The sequence below is a fragment of the Tursiops truncatus genome, chromosome 12 (genome assembly GCF_011762595.2).
Source record: "Tursiops truncatus isolate mTurTru1 chromosome 12, mTurTru1.mat.Y, whole genome shotgun sequence".
Lineage (NCBI taxonomy): Eukaryota > Metazoa > Chordata > Mammalia > Artiodactyla > Delphinidae > Tursiops > Tursiops truncatus.
The window spans coordinates 2,280,690-2,297,228 of record NC_047045.1 but is presented as its reverse complement, the minus strand read 5'-3'; the positions used below and the strand labels follow the sequence as shown (position 1 = coordinate 2,297,228).

Genomic DNA, 16,539 nt, shown 5'->3' with positions numbered 1-16,539 from the left:
TATATTTAAAATATACTATAGAAGAATTAGCAAAACGTGGCATTAAGTAGACATGTTAGATAGAAACCAGATATACCTTGAGCAATCGAGCGAAGGTGTTGCATTTCCTGAGCAGAGAGGATCGTTATAGGAACGTGTTAGAACAAGCATTTCATCACTGTAATACTGTATGTGTTAAATATTAGGTCCCCATGAGGTATTTAACTAGTGATGCTAAATAAGTCATTGGTTATAAAGGAATATACTGCAAGAGGTGTGAGGTGGAGATATAGTTTGGGGACTCATGAATATACAGATATCTTTATGGCTTTTTGAATAGATGAAAATGCTTCTGGGGAAAATGTAGGAAAAAATGGATAAAAGATTGAAGATAAAGCTCCAAGGAATTCCAAACTAAAGACCAGAATGAAGAGAAGAAGCCAAGGGAGGAGACAGGAGTAGGGAGAGAGGTAAGAAGTATGGGAGAAACCAAACGTTTCAGAAGATAGTGGTTGGTTCTGTTAAATATTGTTGAGGATTTGAATAAAATGAATACCCCAAACCGTGCTTTGAATAGAACAGCATGGTTGTATTTCTGGAAATTTACATGAATATTTTTAGTGACATGATGACATGACAGCTGGATTAGAATGGCTGGAAGAAAGAATGGAATGTGTGAGAGATCTGGCCAATACATCTCTCAAAATGTGTGTCTAGAAAGGGAAAAAAGAAACAGGGAAATAGCTAGATAAAAATGTCTCTTCAAAAAATGTTATCTTAGTTTTTTTCCCACAAATGTTTACTAACTCCCAAATATGTAACTATGTACTAGGCCTGGGCTTTCAGGGGAAAGTGGAACAAACATAACCAGCTGCCTAGAGGCACATTTAGTTTACTTATAAAGACATATAAGTCAAGTTGGCATACAAACAGTCATATAATTAACAATTTTGATTATTGGCATGGACACTACATATTGACTTTATGTAGGAAATTCCAGAAAAGCTAGAAATAAAAATACTTATCCCAACTGTATAAGCACAAAATTATGTCAATATTACATAGTTTACACCAAAGTATTCTTAACGTTTGATCTCCGATCATTAATATATATATTTTTTATTACTATGGGTGAATTATATCAATCTTCAGAATATCATTCCTGCTTTCAGGTTGACGCCCACATTACCTTTCATCTCCCCATCAAGTTAGACAACTGCCTACAGAAATCTGCCTGTATCCTCTATAAGACAGCAACACTGAATCAATTAGTGTCTTAACCAGAAAAAAGCAGAAACCATCTCTAGCATTTATAATAGAGGGAACTGGTTACAGAGGTGAGGGACGAGATGGGATCCAACCAAAAGTTAGCAAAGCAACTGGAGATTAGCCACGGCATGAAACCACTGCAGGATGGAAGGGGGAAGTGTTCACCGCACAGGGCATCTGGAAGATGCAGGCATGGGAGCGGAAAGGATGCAGTCTGGGACACCATGTGCATACGTTGGCATGTGGGGGGCAGAGATGTCTACGTTTTGCTCCCCCCCTCACCCTCTCCCGAGACCCTAGTGTCTCCCATTGGTGGAGGCCAGCTAATGAGGAACCCAGGAAGTACAGCCTGCAGGGGGCAGGATTCCTAGCAAAGCCTGAAAGCGGAGTGGGGAGGAGGGGATCTGAGGGCACAAAGGTCCAGGACTGACTCAAACAAAAATTACAAACCCCGCCAGCTGGTGGTGCCAACATCCCTAACATGACGACTGCCTGGTCTCCAAGACTGGAGAGGACCCAACGTCTTGGTGTTTACTGTGTTGAAGTTAGTGGGACAATGCATTAGTTTTCCATTGCTGCAGAACAAATTACTACAAGTTCAGCAGCTTAAGACAACCCCCATTTATCAGCTGTAGTTCTGTAGGTGAGCAGTCAGCCTGAGATCAGTGTGTCAGCTGGGCTACATTCTCCTCTGAAGATTGGGTGAAAATCTACTTCCAGGCTCATTTCTGCCAATGGCAGCATTCAGTTCCGTGGCCAGGCTGGCTGCAGCTGGAGGCTGCTCTCAACTCCTAGAGGCCACTTGAATGCCTTGCCACGTGGCTCCCTCTGTCTTTAAACCAGCAACAAGGCTCAAATCCTTGTTATACTTCAAATCCCTGGCTTCCTCCTCTATGACCAGTCAGAGAAAACTCTGCTTTTAAAAGGCTTATGTAATCTCCCTTTCTTAAGGTCAACCGTACCATGTAAGTCACCTAGGCTGATCATGGGGCAAAACCATCATGTATTATGCAGGGTCCATACACTGGTGGGTGGGAGAGTTGGGTGGGCAGGAAAGCTTGAGGGCCATCTTAGAACATAGCATTCTGCCTACCATAGATAGGATAGTAAAAAGTTTCAGTTTGTAATCCCCTCTCCTCTTATCTAATTAACAAGTTATGGGAAAAGTATACTATCTAGATGTGAGCTATTGGTTATTGGTCTTGTGACTGGACTGTGATTTGTAACTTGTGGCATGAGAATTTTAAGTAGTAAATTGATGCAGTGAAATTTTTATAAATTGGAAATGTTGTAAACGATGCAAAAGTTTGCCAAAAAGTGGAGATTATTTAAAGAGAACCAAGTTTAGTGAATCTTTGCTAATGCAACAGGACAGTTGCAATTAGCATAAATTGAAAGTTTCACTTTCAACTTCAACAAACCTGGGAAAAGCTTATTGTTTCTTAGAACTGTAATCAATGGGGCAAATAAATCTATACTTAGAGACTGATTTGCTTGGTTACTTTATCTTGGTTCCTCTGCTTGATGTATTCTTTATAATTCTACAAGGAACAACCATACCATGAATTTGGCACACCAGTGATCTGAATTGTTTCTTCTAATTATCTAAAAGATATTTCATTTTAAGAAGGCAAATATTACCCAGAGAAAATTGTCAAAGAGCACCAAGCTACAAGTGGGTAGATCCAATGTTCTAGTCTGGGAAAATTAGTATGTATAAGGAGGCTGCCATCATGGCTGTGTGACCTGTGAGTTGGAGAGACCCTGCCATTAGAAGACCCTTCCCCCATCACACACACACACACACACACACACACACACACACACACAGTCCAATGTTCTGCTGTTGTTGACTTGAATATTTAATCATTTCTCAACAAGGGGCTTTATATTTTTATTTTCACTAGCCTCCACAAATTATGTACACAGTTTGCTATATAAACAATGACATATTAATAATGTATATTTCAATGGGGTTGGACAAATTCAAGCTTTCAATTATTTTAGTAAATTTTAAAGAGTAAATTTGGCCCACCTGTTCTGATGAAAGTAGATTCATCCACAGAATTAAATTGATACAAAACTGATTGCGACCACCGGAATCTTTGTTGTTGTTTGCTGTATTACATACTCATCATTTCAAGTAGAAAATAAGGATGAAGTACAATATTCCATTGTCAAATGTGACCATCTGTAAAATGAAAAATTATCTGCTGGGTTGTAAACTCATTTCAGTGAGAGATACTGTTTTGCCCAGATCTTAAAACATTATTGGTGATCATTAAATTTAATTGATAGTGGCATTTGTTAAACAGGCTGAGTAGAAGAACATTTTAATTTTTTATCTAAAATAATCAGCTATAGGGTAGAACTGTTCATAACAAATGTTGAAGTTGTAACAAGAGGCAAAATTATGATCGTGAGTGTGGGTTCAAGCTCCTCATTGCCTACATATGAATCCCAACTCTGCTATTCTCTAGCTTTACGGCTAGAGAATTAGGGAGAAGGGCTATGGTATCTTTTAAATCATACTTTCTTAATTAACAGAAATGATTTAAGGGTAATTCTGCCTTAAAAAAGACTCATATTTCCAGTTTACTACTCTATCTCCATATTTGGATAGTTAATAAACTTCTCAAATTTAAAGTATTTAAATAGAAATCTGGATCCACCTCCATTCCCTAACTGGTCTCCACCAGTATTCTTCAAATTAGTAAGTGGCACCTCTACTCATCCATTAACAGGAACAAAAACCTGGGAATCATTTATTAACCTTCTCTTCTCACTCCAGACATCAATCTACCAAATATCTCATAGGCTCTGTCTCCCAAGTATCTCCTGAAAGTATCTCCTTACTCTATCTACCACTACTTTCACTCCAGGCTAATCTATTTCTGTCTCTCACCAAGGCTACTGCCAGCTTCCAACTGATGCCCCAGCTTCCATTCTGTCCCCTCTTCAGACTCTCTTAAGAGTCTATTATCTATGTAGCATTAACATAATCTTTTCATAAGTCAAACCATATCATTTTTCTACTCTAAATATTAAATATTCCAATGGCTGCCCATCACACTCAGAATTAATTCCAAATTCAAGAACAAACAAATCATCCGGCACAATATCTCTCCTGGCCATGTCGATGACCTCATTTCCATCCACCAATGGCCTTCCCTCATTCTCTTTAACTATACTGCCCATCTTGCTGTTGCTCAAATACACAAGCATGTTTCTGCCTTGAGGCCTTTGTACTACCATTCTTTCTGCCTTGAATACTCTTTCCTCAGATATTTACTTAATTCAGATCCCTGTTCAAAGAAGACTTCCCTAACCACTCGTCCAAAACAGCCCTCCCTGCTTTTCCTTATTATTTATCTCGCAAAATTTTGTCTTTAAGCAAATTATTGCTAGTTACTATTAATTAATTCTAAATCCTTTACTAAAATACAAGCTATATGATGGGAGAAACTTTGCTAATCTTGTTGACTAGTTCATTCCCAGCCTTTACAGCAGTCACTGACACTTAGAAATTGACCAACAAATATTTGTTGAGCAAAGACAAGCGAGCTACACAATATCCATTAAAAAGTGGATGGCCAGGACTTCCCTGGTGGCACAGTGGTTAAGAATCCTCCTGCCAATGCAGGGGACACAGGTTCGAGCCCTGGTCTGGGAAGATCCCACGTGCTGCAGAGCAACTAAGCCTGTGCGCCACAACTACTGAGCCTGTGCCCTACAGGCCGCGAGCCACAACTGCTGAGCCCATGTGCCACAGCTACTGAAGCCTGTGTGCCTGGAACCTGTGCTCCACAACAAGAGAAGCCCCAGCAATGAGAAGCCCGCGCACCACAGTGAAGAGTAACCCCCACTAGCCATGACTTAGAGAAAGCCTGCACTCAGCAATGAAGACCCAATGCAGCCAAAAATAAATAAAATAAAATAAAATTTTTAAAAAGTGGATGACCATATTCTCATAAAGCTTTGACTCAAAAAGTCCTATTTGCATTGTGTTCCTTAAACATAGATTCAGAAATAAAAATATATTTTTTAAAGTCATGAAATTTTGTAGAAATGATGATCATCTTGGCACATATTAAGTTTCAATAAATATCAGTGAATAAAACATATAATGGCAGGCACTCAATACGTATTCAATGGATGAATGAATGAATGAGGATGTATTGGCCAAATAAGTTACTATGGTAACCACCAAGTTAAGAAAGAAATATACAAAATTAAAAGCTTACTGAATTAAAGCAAAGCTAAATATTTGAAATGCTATATCTTTCAATGTAATCAGGCAGATATAGAAAAAGAAATGTTCAATCATTTATGAGGTGCTTTTTAAATTTAATTTTCTCATAGCTAACAAAGAATATTATCAGAAAGACCAGGTGAGGCAAAGATTGATGTATTAGTAAGGAAAATGCTAGATGCTATAACAATAACCTCCAAAATTTTGCTAGCCTGATACAATATAAATTTATTTTCCATTCACATGAAGTCCAAATGAGTGTTTCTGATTTCAGATATTCTCCTTCAAATAGACTTTTAGGAACTTAGGCTACTTCCTTTCTGTGGCTACCCATCTTTAATATGTGTTTTCAGAGGTCAGCACACAAGGGGAGAGGCCGGAGGATCACACATGGTACATTCACCCTTCCTTGGGTAGAAGTAAGTCACATGATCACACAGAGACACAAGAGTAACTGAGACATGTAATCCAAGAGGAAGAGGAGATAAGTTTAGTGAATATGTAGTGAGCTTTCCCATGAAGTTTGGGATTTAACTAAGGAAAATATGGAAGTCTCTCTAAGACAAATTGTGTTGGCATATGTGTATGTGTATGTGCCTGTGCGTATAGACAGAGAAAGTTCAGACAATTAAAATCTATTTGGAAGAACATTAAAAAATATGATTTAAAAGTTGCTAGTACTTGGGAATATAACAGGATGTTTTCTATCAAGCTCAAAATTGGGAAAGTAAATTCAGCTTTGAGAGTTAAAGGCTAAAAGCAGCAGAGGATGTATGTGAGCCTAGGCATGCAACATAGGAAAGAGGGAGTATGGCTTCCTGGTTACTGGACTTAAATGTCACCTGGAAGATGAATGTATTAACACATCAATAATATAACAGTCAACACTATTAGAGAACACATGAGAATAATAGAGACAAATATCAGCAGTGTCAAGTTGTCTAATAAGTAGATAACTTTAATCAGTGATACATCAGTTAACATCAAGTATTCAAGATCATTCTTCTGGTAGTATCTTAGTCTGATATTGTTAAGCATTTGGAAACTAGTTTTACATGTTCTGATCTAATGCACATCAGGGAAACCTGTGATTCTTGGGTAGCTCTGGTGACATGGAGAGAACTTGTTGATTACGGGGACTTTGAGGGTCCTTAATCCTGCGGTGATGATTTCTCAAGGTAGTTAATTATGGCTTCTGATTGTGATTCTGGAGGGGAAAGCTGACCATGACCATGCAAATATTTATGAGCTGTGTAACAGCTAGGTTTTCACTGTAATCTAGCATATTGGCATTCTGGTTTTTATCCTAGTTTCCTGCGCATTGTCATTAATCTGTGAAGTCCTTCTGGGGCTTGCTGCTTACCCTTGAGTGGAGAAAAGGACAATCTCTTGGTCTTGAATGTGTGGAATGATAATAGATATGTTTTTCTTGCTGTTTCTTCTATTACTTCTAGCTTCACTTTTTACTGTTTTCTACATGTTAGATTTTTAAGGTAGTTATATAACACTGGCCTTTAAGCTTTAAATACTTTAATGTGTGAGTTGAAAGTGCATACAGAATATATAACTGTGAAATAAACAAAAAAGGGATAACTAAAACAAAATTTACACTTTGTACAAATTAGATACAATCTTGGACAAATACTGTAACAGTGAAGCAGAGCTACCTATGAATGTCTTTAGTGTTAGAAAACAGGTATGTGGTATTTACTTAAAATTCAAAATGTTTCAAATAGTATAACTAATTTTTAGCTCTACATTTAAAGGAGAATCCCTGATCCATTTGCACTTATTTATACATGCCTCACAACTCTCTTTCCTATGAATTAAAAATTAATTTCTTTATGTGGAAATTATTTTATAAGTATATGGCAGAAGTAGGCCATTCAGGTCAAGCTAAAACAGAAAAGGAACTTTGCTTTTTAAACCAATGTGGATTAAAATGATTCAGAAAATCACAAGATAATGTCTTCAAATTATCTGTTGTAGATCGTGTGTTTTATTTTAGTTTCCAACTAAATATGACATTTAGAGAAGAAAAGTTTAAAATTTATAACAGAGTTTTTATATTCATATTTTCTACCATACAGTACAGATTCTTCATTGGAAAAAAATATCCTCAAAGCAAATGGAAAGTAGTATTTTGACTTAAAGGAATCAAGAATAAATTTAGGCATACAGTTTGAGCATATCTAAAATTTGAAGAATTTAATTAATTTTGAAATATAGGTAAATTTACTACAGAGATTCCATTTTCTACACAATAAGGTGGTGAGCTAACTAATATAACTATGAAAATTCAAATGAACCTCAAAACTAACTTAAAAATTCTCAGGGGCAAAGAAACTATGTGCTTAACTATGGCAATTGGCCTTTGCAGATCTGCTCCATTGGGCTTCTCTGTGGTAATGAAATAAGAAGAACCACCTGTTTACCTCCCAGCTCTCAAGGAAAAGAGGCCACTTCCACACAGACACACACAGTGCCCACCTCAGGGACTTCGGTCAGTAGCATCCCACCTGCCAGGGCTACCCAACTGTGGGCCATAGTGAACACTACTCCAGTTGGTGAAGGTAAGTAGATGAGAGTATGATGCGGAGAAGTTTGAAAGAGTTATGTTTGAAAACATATTTTCTGACTTATTTCAATATTTATTTTTCTAAGACACTTTATTTTTCAGGGCTATAAAACTGGCTTAGAATTTTTGTTGGTTGTGTGCTGTGTTTTAAGTTTTAAAAACGTTGGTGTCCTTTATGAATAAATACTCTTTCTGAAACAGTGCAAAAAATGTTCATGAATAGTCTTTATTCTGATACGTGAATTTTGGTAGATAACTGAACCCCAATTCTACCTCATTTTGTTTCAACTATCAGTAAAACTTATTTAAAAGACCTGTACTACTTGCCTCATTATGTCTTTATTTAACATCCTCTGAATCATTATATGTAAACTTATATTCCTATCAATTTATTGGAAAAACACTCAGATTTTTAAAAATCTGTTTTTTCCTATTGGGAAGTATTTTGACAGGTTGAGTATGTTTTGACGCGTCTTATTTAACTTACTAAATCAAATGGTGCCATATTGTATGTTAAATTCCAAATTCTTTCTTGTCTCTCAGGATAAGCAGAATGAGAATTATAGCCCTTAACAAGGTATTCCTTGTTTAAAAAATACGTTTAAAGCCTAATGGATATTATAAGCATAAAGGTATACTGCTCTATATTTTTCTGTATAATTTCTGTTCTTTTAAGGAATTAATTTGAAATATGGTATCTAATATAAAAAAATTGTCTATTCAGAAAGTAAAATGAAATTTCTAATGTTTCTAACTCATTAGGTCAAATATTCTTTTATATTTTTCACTGTCAAAGAATTGTAAATTTTCACGTTTCATGCTTCAAAGGCATCATTATTTTGGAATGAAGGTTATTCTAAAGAAGACCATTTGTTCTGAATTTGGCCACCCCAGGGAGTACGAATAATAGAACTCTGCATATATGCAGCTTGTGAAGTCACTAAACTTTCTCATACGCTTTTATTAGAAATATGATTTACAGAGCCACATTAGTCTGCATATATATAATGTGTATAAGGTGCAGTGTAATTTGCAGAAGATTCAGCCCAGGGCTTAATCCATTTTTCTTCTTCCTTTTCTTTCTTGCTCTCTCATTCTTTCTTTCTTACCTTTTCCTCTCTGAAGGTCCAAAACAGACAGACTTTTTCCAGCACGACGTTCTCCCAACCACTGGTTTGGCAGCATTAAATATTGGAACGTCCTCTGAAAGCTATCTACTCGAAGAACTGATTTCCACTAAAGAGCTTTCAGCAAAACACAGTCTTCCTTCTTCAGCAGATGTTTCCTCTTCTCAGTTTCTGAATTTTGGTGCTCATGACCCAGCACATATCGTCGGGGGCAAAACATCTGTATCATGTATGCCCATCCAAACTCCAGTGGGCGCACCAGGACTCTTTTTCCCTGATAGGGGAGAGAGCACCCCGTTTATCATCTCATCCTTAATGACAGATTTTATTTTTCCTACACAATCTTTATTATCTGAGAGCCCCCGGACTGTTGTCTTGTCTGCTACCACAATGAGTTCAGTAATTAGTGGTGTTCCAGGGGCTGATGTTGAGTTAAACAGACACTCATTACTCTCCCGTGGCTTCCCGCCCACAACTGCTTCCGTGAGTGCACCTCCAGTCGTCTCTCAAGAGGATATTGAAGAATATTCAGCTCTTTCGTTAATTTCAAGAAGAGAGTCCTGGAGACTGCTGAGCTCTTCAATGTCTCCCATTTCTCTTGCTGAGATAATCATATCCAAGCCGGTAGCCATCTTAAATTCATCAACTCTGCACCAATTCACCACACAAGCCTCCATTCCCAGTGAAGAGCAGGTTATTACCGAAGCATCCAGCAACCAGAGACTCACAAATATCAAACCACAGGCTGCTGATTCTTTAAGTGCATTAAGCCAAACATGTGCAACGTCTTCTATGACTGAAATAAAATCCTTTCATGAATTTTCAGATCAAGTTTTGCATAGCAAACAGTCCCACTTTTACGAGACATCCTGGATGAATTCAGCAGTATTAGCCAGGTGGTTTGCACGAATGGGAACACAAACTATCACTTCTGGACATTCACTTCCTTCGGCTGCTGAAATCACGCCATCAGTGGCAATCACAGAACTGTCATCTTTATTTCTTTCTACAAAGAGTACAAAAAGAAGAACTTTAGTCTCATCCATAGAAGAATATGTTACCCTATCAAGTAGTTTGGATGTTAATTTATGCTTGGATAAGATGTGTCCATCCATTATCCCTTCACAAACTGTCCCTTCAGACCTGACGAATTCGGATTTGACTTCACAACAGACTGCTGATGATCCTTCAGTATCAGAAAACATTTTTAAACTATTGAAAATAGGACTCTATGGTACAACTTTGGGTCCCACTGAGATGCTGAATGAAGACAAGTTACTGGGCGTGCGAGAGCATGAAGGGTCTTATACCCAGTTCAAACCTCACACAGGGGATGGGTCTCTAAATTTTGAATTAAACTTTCAAAGTCATCCAGAAACTATACATTCAAGTGACCTCAAAAACAACATGCCACGACATGTAGACTCCACGTCTGATCTTTCAGAAGTAACCTCTCCTGTAGCATTTTCTATAGTTTCAGCAACTCAATCACTTCCAATACAGACCTCTGTCCCCATGTCTGTAGTTATGCCAGATTGGACATATTATACAGATTATCTGACCTTGGCACCTGATTTAAAAGAAGAGGTCAGAACTTCTTCAGAATGGTCCAGATGGGAGCTGCAGTCTCGTGGGCATGGTCAGGAATCTCCTGCAGCAAGTCAAAGGCTTTCCATCACTAGGTCTCTTATCTGGTCTTCCCTGGAGCCCATTCCGGCACCTCCTCAGCTGATGATTTCTGGTGAGTTCCTCAGTTTTAGTTCTGTAAACTTTTAGAAATGACTTTCTTTTCTACAGAGAAGAAAGAGCCTGTCATGGTCACCAGGTGCTCTAAACAGCCTCTTTGTAATCAGGGCAGCAGCCAGTTCAATGGAGATGGCCCCTGCTGTTGTACCTGTCACAAGTGGTTATTCTTTACACACTGCCACAAAGGCTCACAGATCAATGCAGGAGTATGTTGGAGATGGCTATACCACAGGCAATCAATCAGCAACCACTAGTTCAAGTTGTCACAATGGATCTTTCAAAGTTTTGGAATAACTCTTATTATTCTCATTTCTTGAAATAGCTTCTTTGTAAGATTGAACACAATATAACAAACACTTTCTAACATTTTCTTCAGAGCTGGTACTTTTTAAACTGAAAAGATGAAAAAACTCAAGGGAACTCTATTGGATTTTCCCATCCTACATGGTGTGGTTTATCATTTTTTCATGCAAAGCTGTGATGCTTTCACTGTATACATAATACAGAATATAAATTAATGTATTTTATTTAACAAAAACACCATATAGCAACTGACAGAAAATAATATCCTGTATATGAATTTGAATTCAGAGTCTTGAAATAATTAATGAAAAGCCACTTTTCTTAGATAACTGCTGTTAGCTTAAAGAATTTTATAAATTACTAATCTCCTTTACCCTTGTAAATTACTATCAAGTTAGGAAACGTGCAAAAAAAAGTTTAAGAAATTGTATTTTACAGAAAGAGGATATTTTGCATTTTTAAAAGCGTTCTATCTTGTGGCATTTCAAGTGTAATTGTGGCAGTGAAGTTAATTTTTCTTCAGTGAGGAACTTATTAGTTTTGTGTGTGTATGTGTGTGCGTATATGCTTCAGAAGAAATACACATTATATCAATATTTTAAAGTTTTTAAGTGAGTGACTTATGGCTGGCAAATCAGTAATATGAAAGACCAAATCATTATATTTGGTGTGTCCAATATGATATGATTTTCTTTACAAAGTTTCTAAAACTAACATAGTAAGTTTAATTACAAATTTAAAAGTAGAATACTCCTTGTACTTTTATAAGATGATAGCTGGTTGTCTAATTTATGACTTATCGACAATGCCTAACACGTCACTGCTCACAGAGGAGGTTCTTAGTAAATGTAGCTGAGTTACACCTCCTCTCCTACAGTAACCCCATAGCCACCCCTGACTGTCCAGACAATCAGGACACAAATTCCCCATTTCTAGGAAATTGAATCCTAGTTTTGCCCTTTATGAGCAAAATCTTGTCACATTGCATTTTGCTCATCCCTCACTCCAACTGCAAACATCCTTTGATGGTTTTGACCTCCTCCAATTCTCCTAGCCTCCTTCTAGTTTCTCTTGTCTCCCTAATCCTTTTAGACAAGGTAATCAATCATTTCCAAGACATGCTGGCATTTTACCAATATCTTCATCCACTGTATTGGTCAGGGTCAAATCAGGGAAAAGATAGCAAACTCCAACTGGGTACTTGGGGAGAGTTTAATAAAAAGATCATTTACAAATATATGGGTAGGGTATAAGGAAACAATGAGGCATAGTATGGTTTGCTGGGACTAGTACCAGCAGAATGTCATTACTGCCCCTAGGCCAGAACGGGCAAAGGAAAGGGCAGTTACCAGGACCCAGAAACTATGGAGGAAAGCTGCCAGCTTACAGAAGCTGTGGCTTCTCTGTAGGGGAAGAGAGAGCAGTCCAAGGCAATCCAAGATGGAGAAGCCCAGGAGATGTACACACAACCTCACTGTCTCCTGTCCCTGTTGGCCAAACCCATTCAGGATCTGGAAAAGATCTTTAAAACCACATCTGGTCTAATATTTTCATGTAAAGAAAAGGTGAGGTAGGCCATAGTAGAATGGCCTGCAGTGCTAAAATCTTCAGCACGTTCTAATACACTGCCAAAGTATGGAAGGAATGTGTCGCTGACGCAGGGAGAATTTCCTTGTATGTTTCTAAAGTGAACCATTGGGCATTACTATTTCCTCCCTTCATGCTTCTTCCGTACTAGGAAGTATAAAAGGTGGAGAGCCTGTTATTCTGTGCTCCCTTGCTCTGGTGAACTCCTCACCTTGCATTGGGTTGCTGAGAAAAAAAAAAAAAAAGATACCCCAAGCACCCTCTTGTGATCAGCAAAGTGAGCACCATGGCACAACCTCTACCAGTGTGTCTCCTAGAGTTTGGTGGGACTTTTGACGCATATTATTGCTATTTTGCAGTCCATCCACAGCTCTATTAAGCTGAATGGAAGGTGTTGTGGTACGCCATCCTCTAAACAATCCAGTCTTTGTGGTTTGGTCTAACTCATGAAGAAAATGAAACCTAAGAGAGAAAAAAGAACGTTTTTTAGCAGTTCATATTAATTTTCTGTAGTAATATGTCTATTTTTTTTTCTACCAGTTGTTTGGGAAGAGTGTAAGGGAGAGCAACCAGAGATTCCTGACCCAAATATTCTCTAGTAGCAGTGGGTAACAAAAATAGCACAAAAAGAAAAGTTTGCCAGAATTCCATTTATTCCATTCATGGTTGTAACGTTTCAAGTTAAAACAAAAAAATCCAGTACTATATTAGTAAAACTCTAGAAAATGGTAAATGTTATTTTCTCCAGGAAGAAAAGAATGAGTCAAAGTAAGATATTTAATAATAAAATTTACCACATCATTAGATATAAAGGCATTGACATTCATTTTATAGTTTACTGAGAGTGTTTATTTTTTTCTCTTTTCTTCTTTCTATTCTAAGGGATTTACATTATCTCCAAATCTTTTAGGTATATATTATTGTTGACAAACATAACAATATAAATAGCTCACAATGATACTTAATCCCATTCTTTTTTTTTTTTAAACATCTTTATTGGAGTCTAATTGCTTTACAATGGTGTGTTAGTTTCTGCTTTATAACAAAGTGAATCAGTTATACATATACATATGTTCCCATATCTCTTCCCTCTTGCATCTCCCTGCCTCCCACCCGCCCTATCCCACCCCTCTAGGTGGCCACAAACCACTGAGCGATCTCCCTGTACTATATGGCTGCTTCTCACTAGCTGTCTATTTTACGTTTGGTAGTGTATATATGTCCATGCCACTCTCTTGCTTTGTCACAGCTTACCCTTCCCCCTCCCCATATCCTCAAGTCCATTCTCTAGTAGGTCTGTGTCTTTATTCCAGTCTTACCCCTAGGTCCTTCATGACCTTTTTTTTTTTTCTTAGATTCCATATATATGTGTTAGCATATGGTATTTGTCTTTCTCTTTCTGACTTACTTACTCTGTATGACAGACTCTAGGTCCATCCACCTCACTACAAGTAACTCAATTTTGTTTCTTTTTATGGATGAGTAATATTCCATTGTATATATGTGCCACATCTTCTTTATCCATTCATCTGTTGATGGACACGTAGGTTGCTTCCATGTCCAGGCTATTGTAAATAGAGCTGCAATGAACATATTGGTACATGACTCTTTTTGAATTATGATTTTCTCAGGGTATATGCCCAGTAGTGGGATTGCTGGGTCGTATGGTAGTTCTATTTTTAGTTTTCTAAGGAACTTCCATACTGTTCTCCATAGTGGCTCTATCAATTTACATTCCCACCAGCAATGCAAGAGTGTTCCCTTTTCTCCACACCCTCTCCAGCATTTATTGTTTGTAGATTTTTTGATGATGGCCTTTCTGACTGGTGCGAGATGATATCTCATTGTAGTTTTGATTTGCATTTCTCTAATGATTAATGATGTTAAGCTTTCTTTCATGTGTTTGTTGGCACTCTGTATATCTTCTTTGGAGAAATGTCTATTTAGGTCTTCTGCCCATTTTTGGATTGGGTTTCTTTTTGTTATTGAGCTGCATAAGCTGCTTGTAAATTTTGGAGATTAATCCTTTGTCAGTTGCTTCATTTGCAAATATTTTCTCCCATTCTGAGGTTGTCTTTTGGTCTTGTTTATGGTTTCCTTTGCTGTGCAAAAGCCTTGAAGTTTCATTAGGTCCCATTTGTTTATTTTTGTTTTTATTTCCATTTCTCTAGGAGGTGGATCAAAAAGGATCTTGCTGTGATTTATGTCATAGAGTGTTCTGCCTATGTTTTCCTCTAAGAGTTTTATAGTTTCTGGCCTTACATTTAGGTCTTTAATCCATTTTGAGCTTATTTTTGTGTATGGTGTTAGGGAGTGTTCTAATCTCATACTTTTACATATACCTGTCCAGTTTTCCCAGCATCACTTATTGAAGAGGCTGTCCTTTCTCCACTGTACATTCCTGCCTCCTTTATCAAAGATAAGGTGACAATATGTGTGTGGGTTTATCTCTGGGCTTTCTATTCTGTTCCATTGATCTATATTTCTGTTTTTGTACCAGTACCATACTGTCTTGATTACTGTAGCTTTGTAGTATAGTCTGAAGTCAGAAAGCTTGATTCCTCCAGCTCCATTTTTTGTTCTCAAGATTGCTTTGGCTATTCGGGGTCTTTTGTCCATTCTTTAAGTAGAAACAGAAAAGGTAGTTCCATTAAACTCATAAACTAGTCAAAATGCCTTTTATGTACATATTTCTTCTTATAGTATTTAAAAACTCTATTGGGAAAATGCATTATTTAAGTAATCAAAAACACAAACTACTGCTGCTTAATACTATACAGAACAAAGTTTAAAAGGTGAAATTTGTTGAATACCTTAAAAGTAGATAAATGGAGACATATCTTTATTTGAGAGCTCAGAAGTGTGACCTCTTAACAGTACATAGACACTACATTTGAAAAGTATACAGCAATTTCAAACAATTTCAAATGGGATAATTGTTGAACCCTGATTAAGTCATTTTAAAGTGAAAGAGAGTAGGAAGAGAAATGTTGAAAAGGAATGGCAATAAGAGAACTTGTTGGTAAAGTATTAAAATAAACTTTAATAAATGATTATGATGTTATCACAGGGGTGCAGATGAAAAAATAGAACAGAAAGTCCAGATATATATGTATACACATTAGATATAAAATTACATAAAAAGGAGGGATCTTAATTGATAAATATTTTAATACTTACTAAATTATGTTAATTGCATTCTGTTATTTTGAAAACTCTTCCCCTATATCGTATACCAAAATAAATTCTATGAGTACTAACTAGATAAAATTACAAAATAAAACATTAAATAATCTAAATAAAATATAAGTTAATATTTATTTGATCTCTAACTGGAAATTTTTAATCTCGAAGCAAAAATAGAAAATTATAAGTAAAATGTTGATAGTGAGTGTATTTATAGGAGAATAACTAAAATTAATACTTTTTTGCAAAAATGATCATAAACATAATGCAGATATATGCAAAAATGTATTGCCTCATAAGATAGACATATGGCTGTAAAATACTCTGTCAAATCAAAGTGGAAAAGCTGACCACTGGAAGAGTAAAACAGTTTGCTATAAACAAACAATAAAAATATATTTCAAAATCATCAGAATCAATTGAAGATAGCAAATTTAAAATGAGACAACTTTTATCTGTTTGCCAGTTTTTTGTTTTTGTTTTTGTTTTTTAATTGTAATACTCTGAATTGG

At 36.8% G+C, this 16,539-nt stretch overlaps 1 protein-coding gene across 1 annotated transcript in view; it reads left to right on the top strand.

The window, feature by feature from the left end:
* Window positions 1-16,539, top strand: part of EYS (eyes shut homolog) — a 1,685,417-nt gene that overhangs the window by 817,280 nt on the left and 851,598 nt on the right. Inside the window, exons 23-24 of the mRNA XM_033867388.2 lie at window positions 7,881-8,073; window positions 9,204-10,946. Of these exons, the coding sequence (XP_033723279.1) occupies window positions 7,881-8,073; window positions 9,204-10,946 (1,936 nt within the window). The remainder of the gene's footprint in view (window positions 1-7,880; window positions 8,074-9,203; window positions 10,947-16,539) is intronic.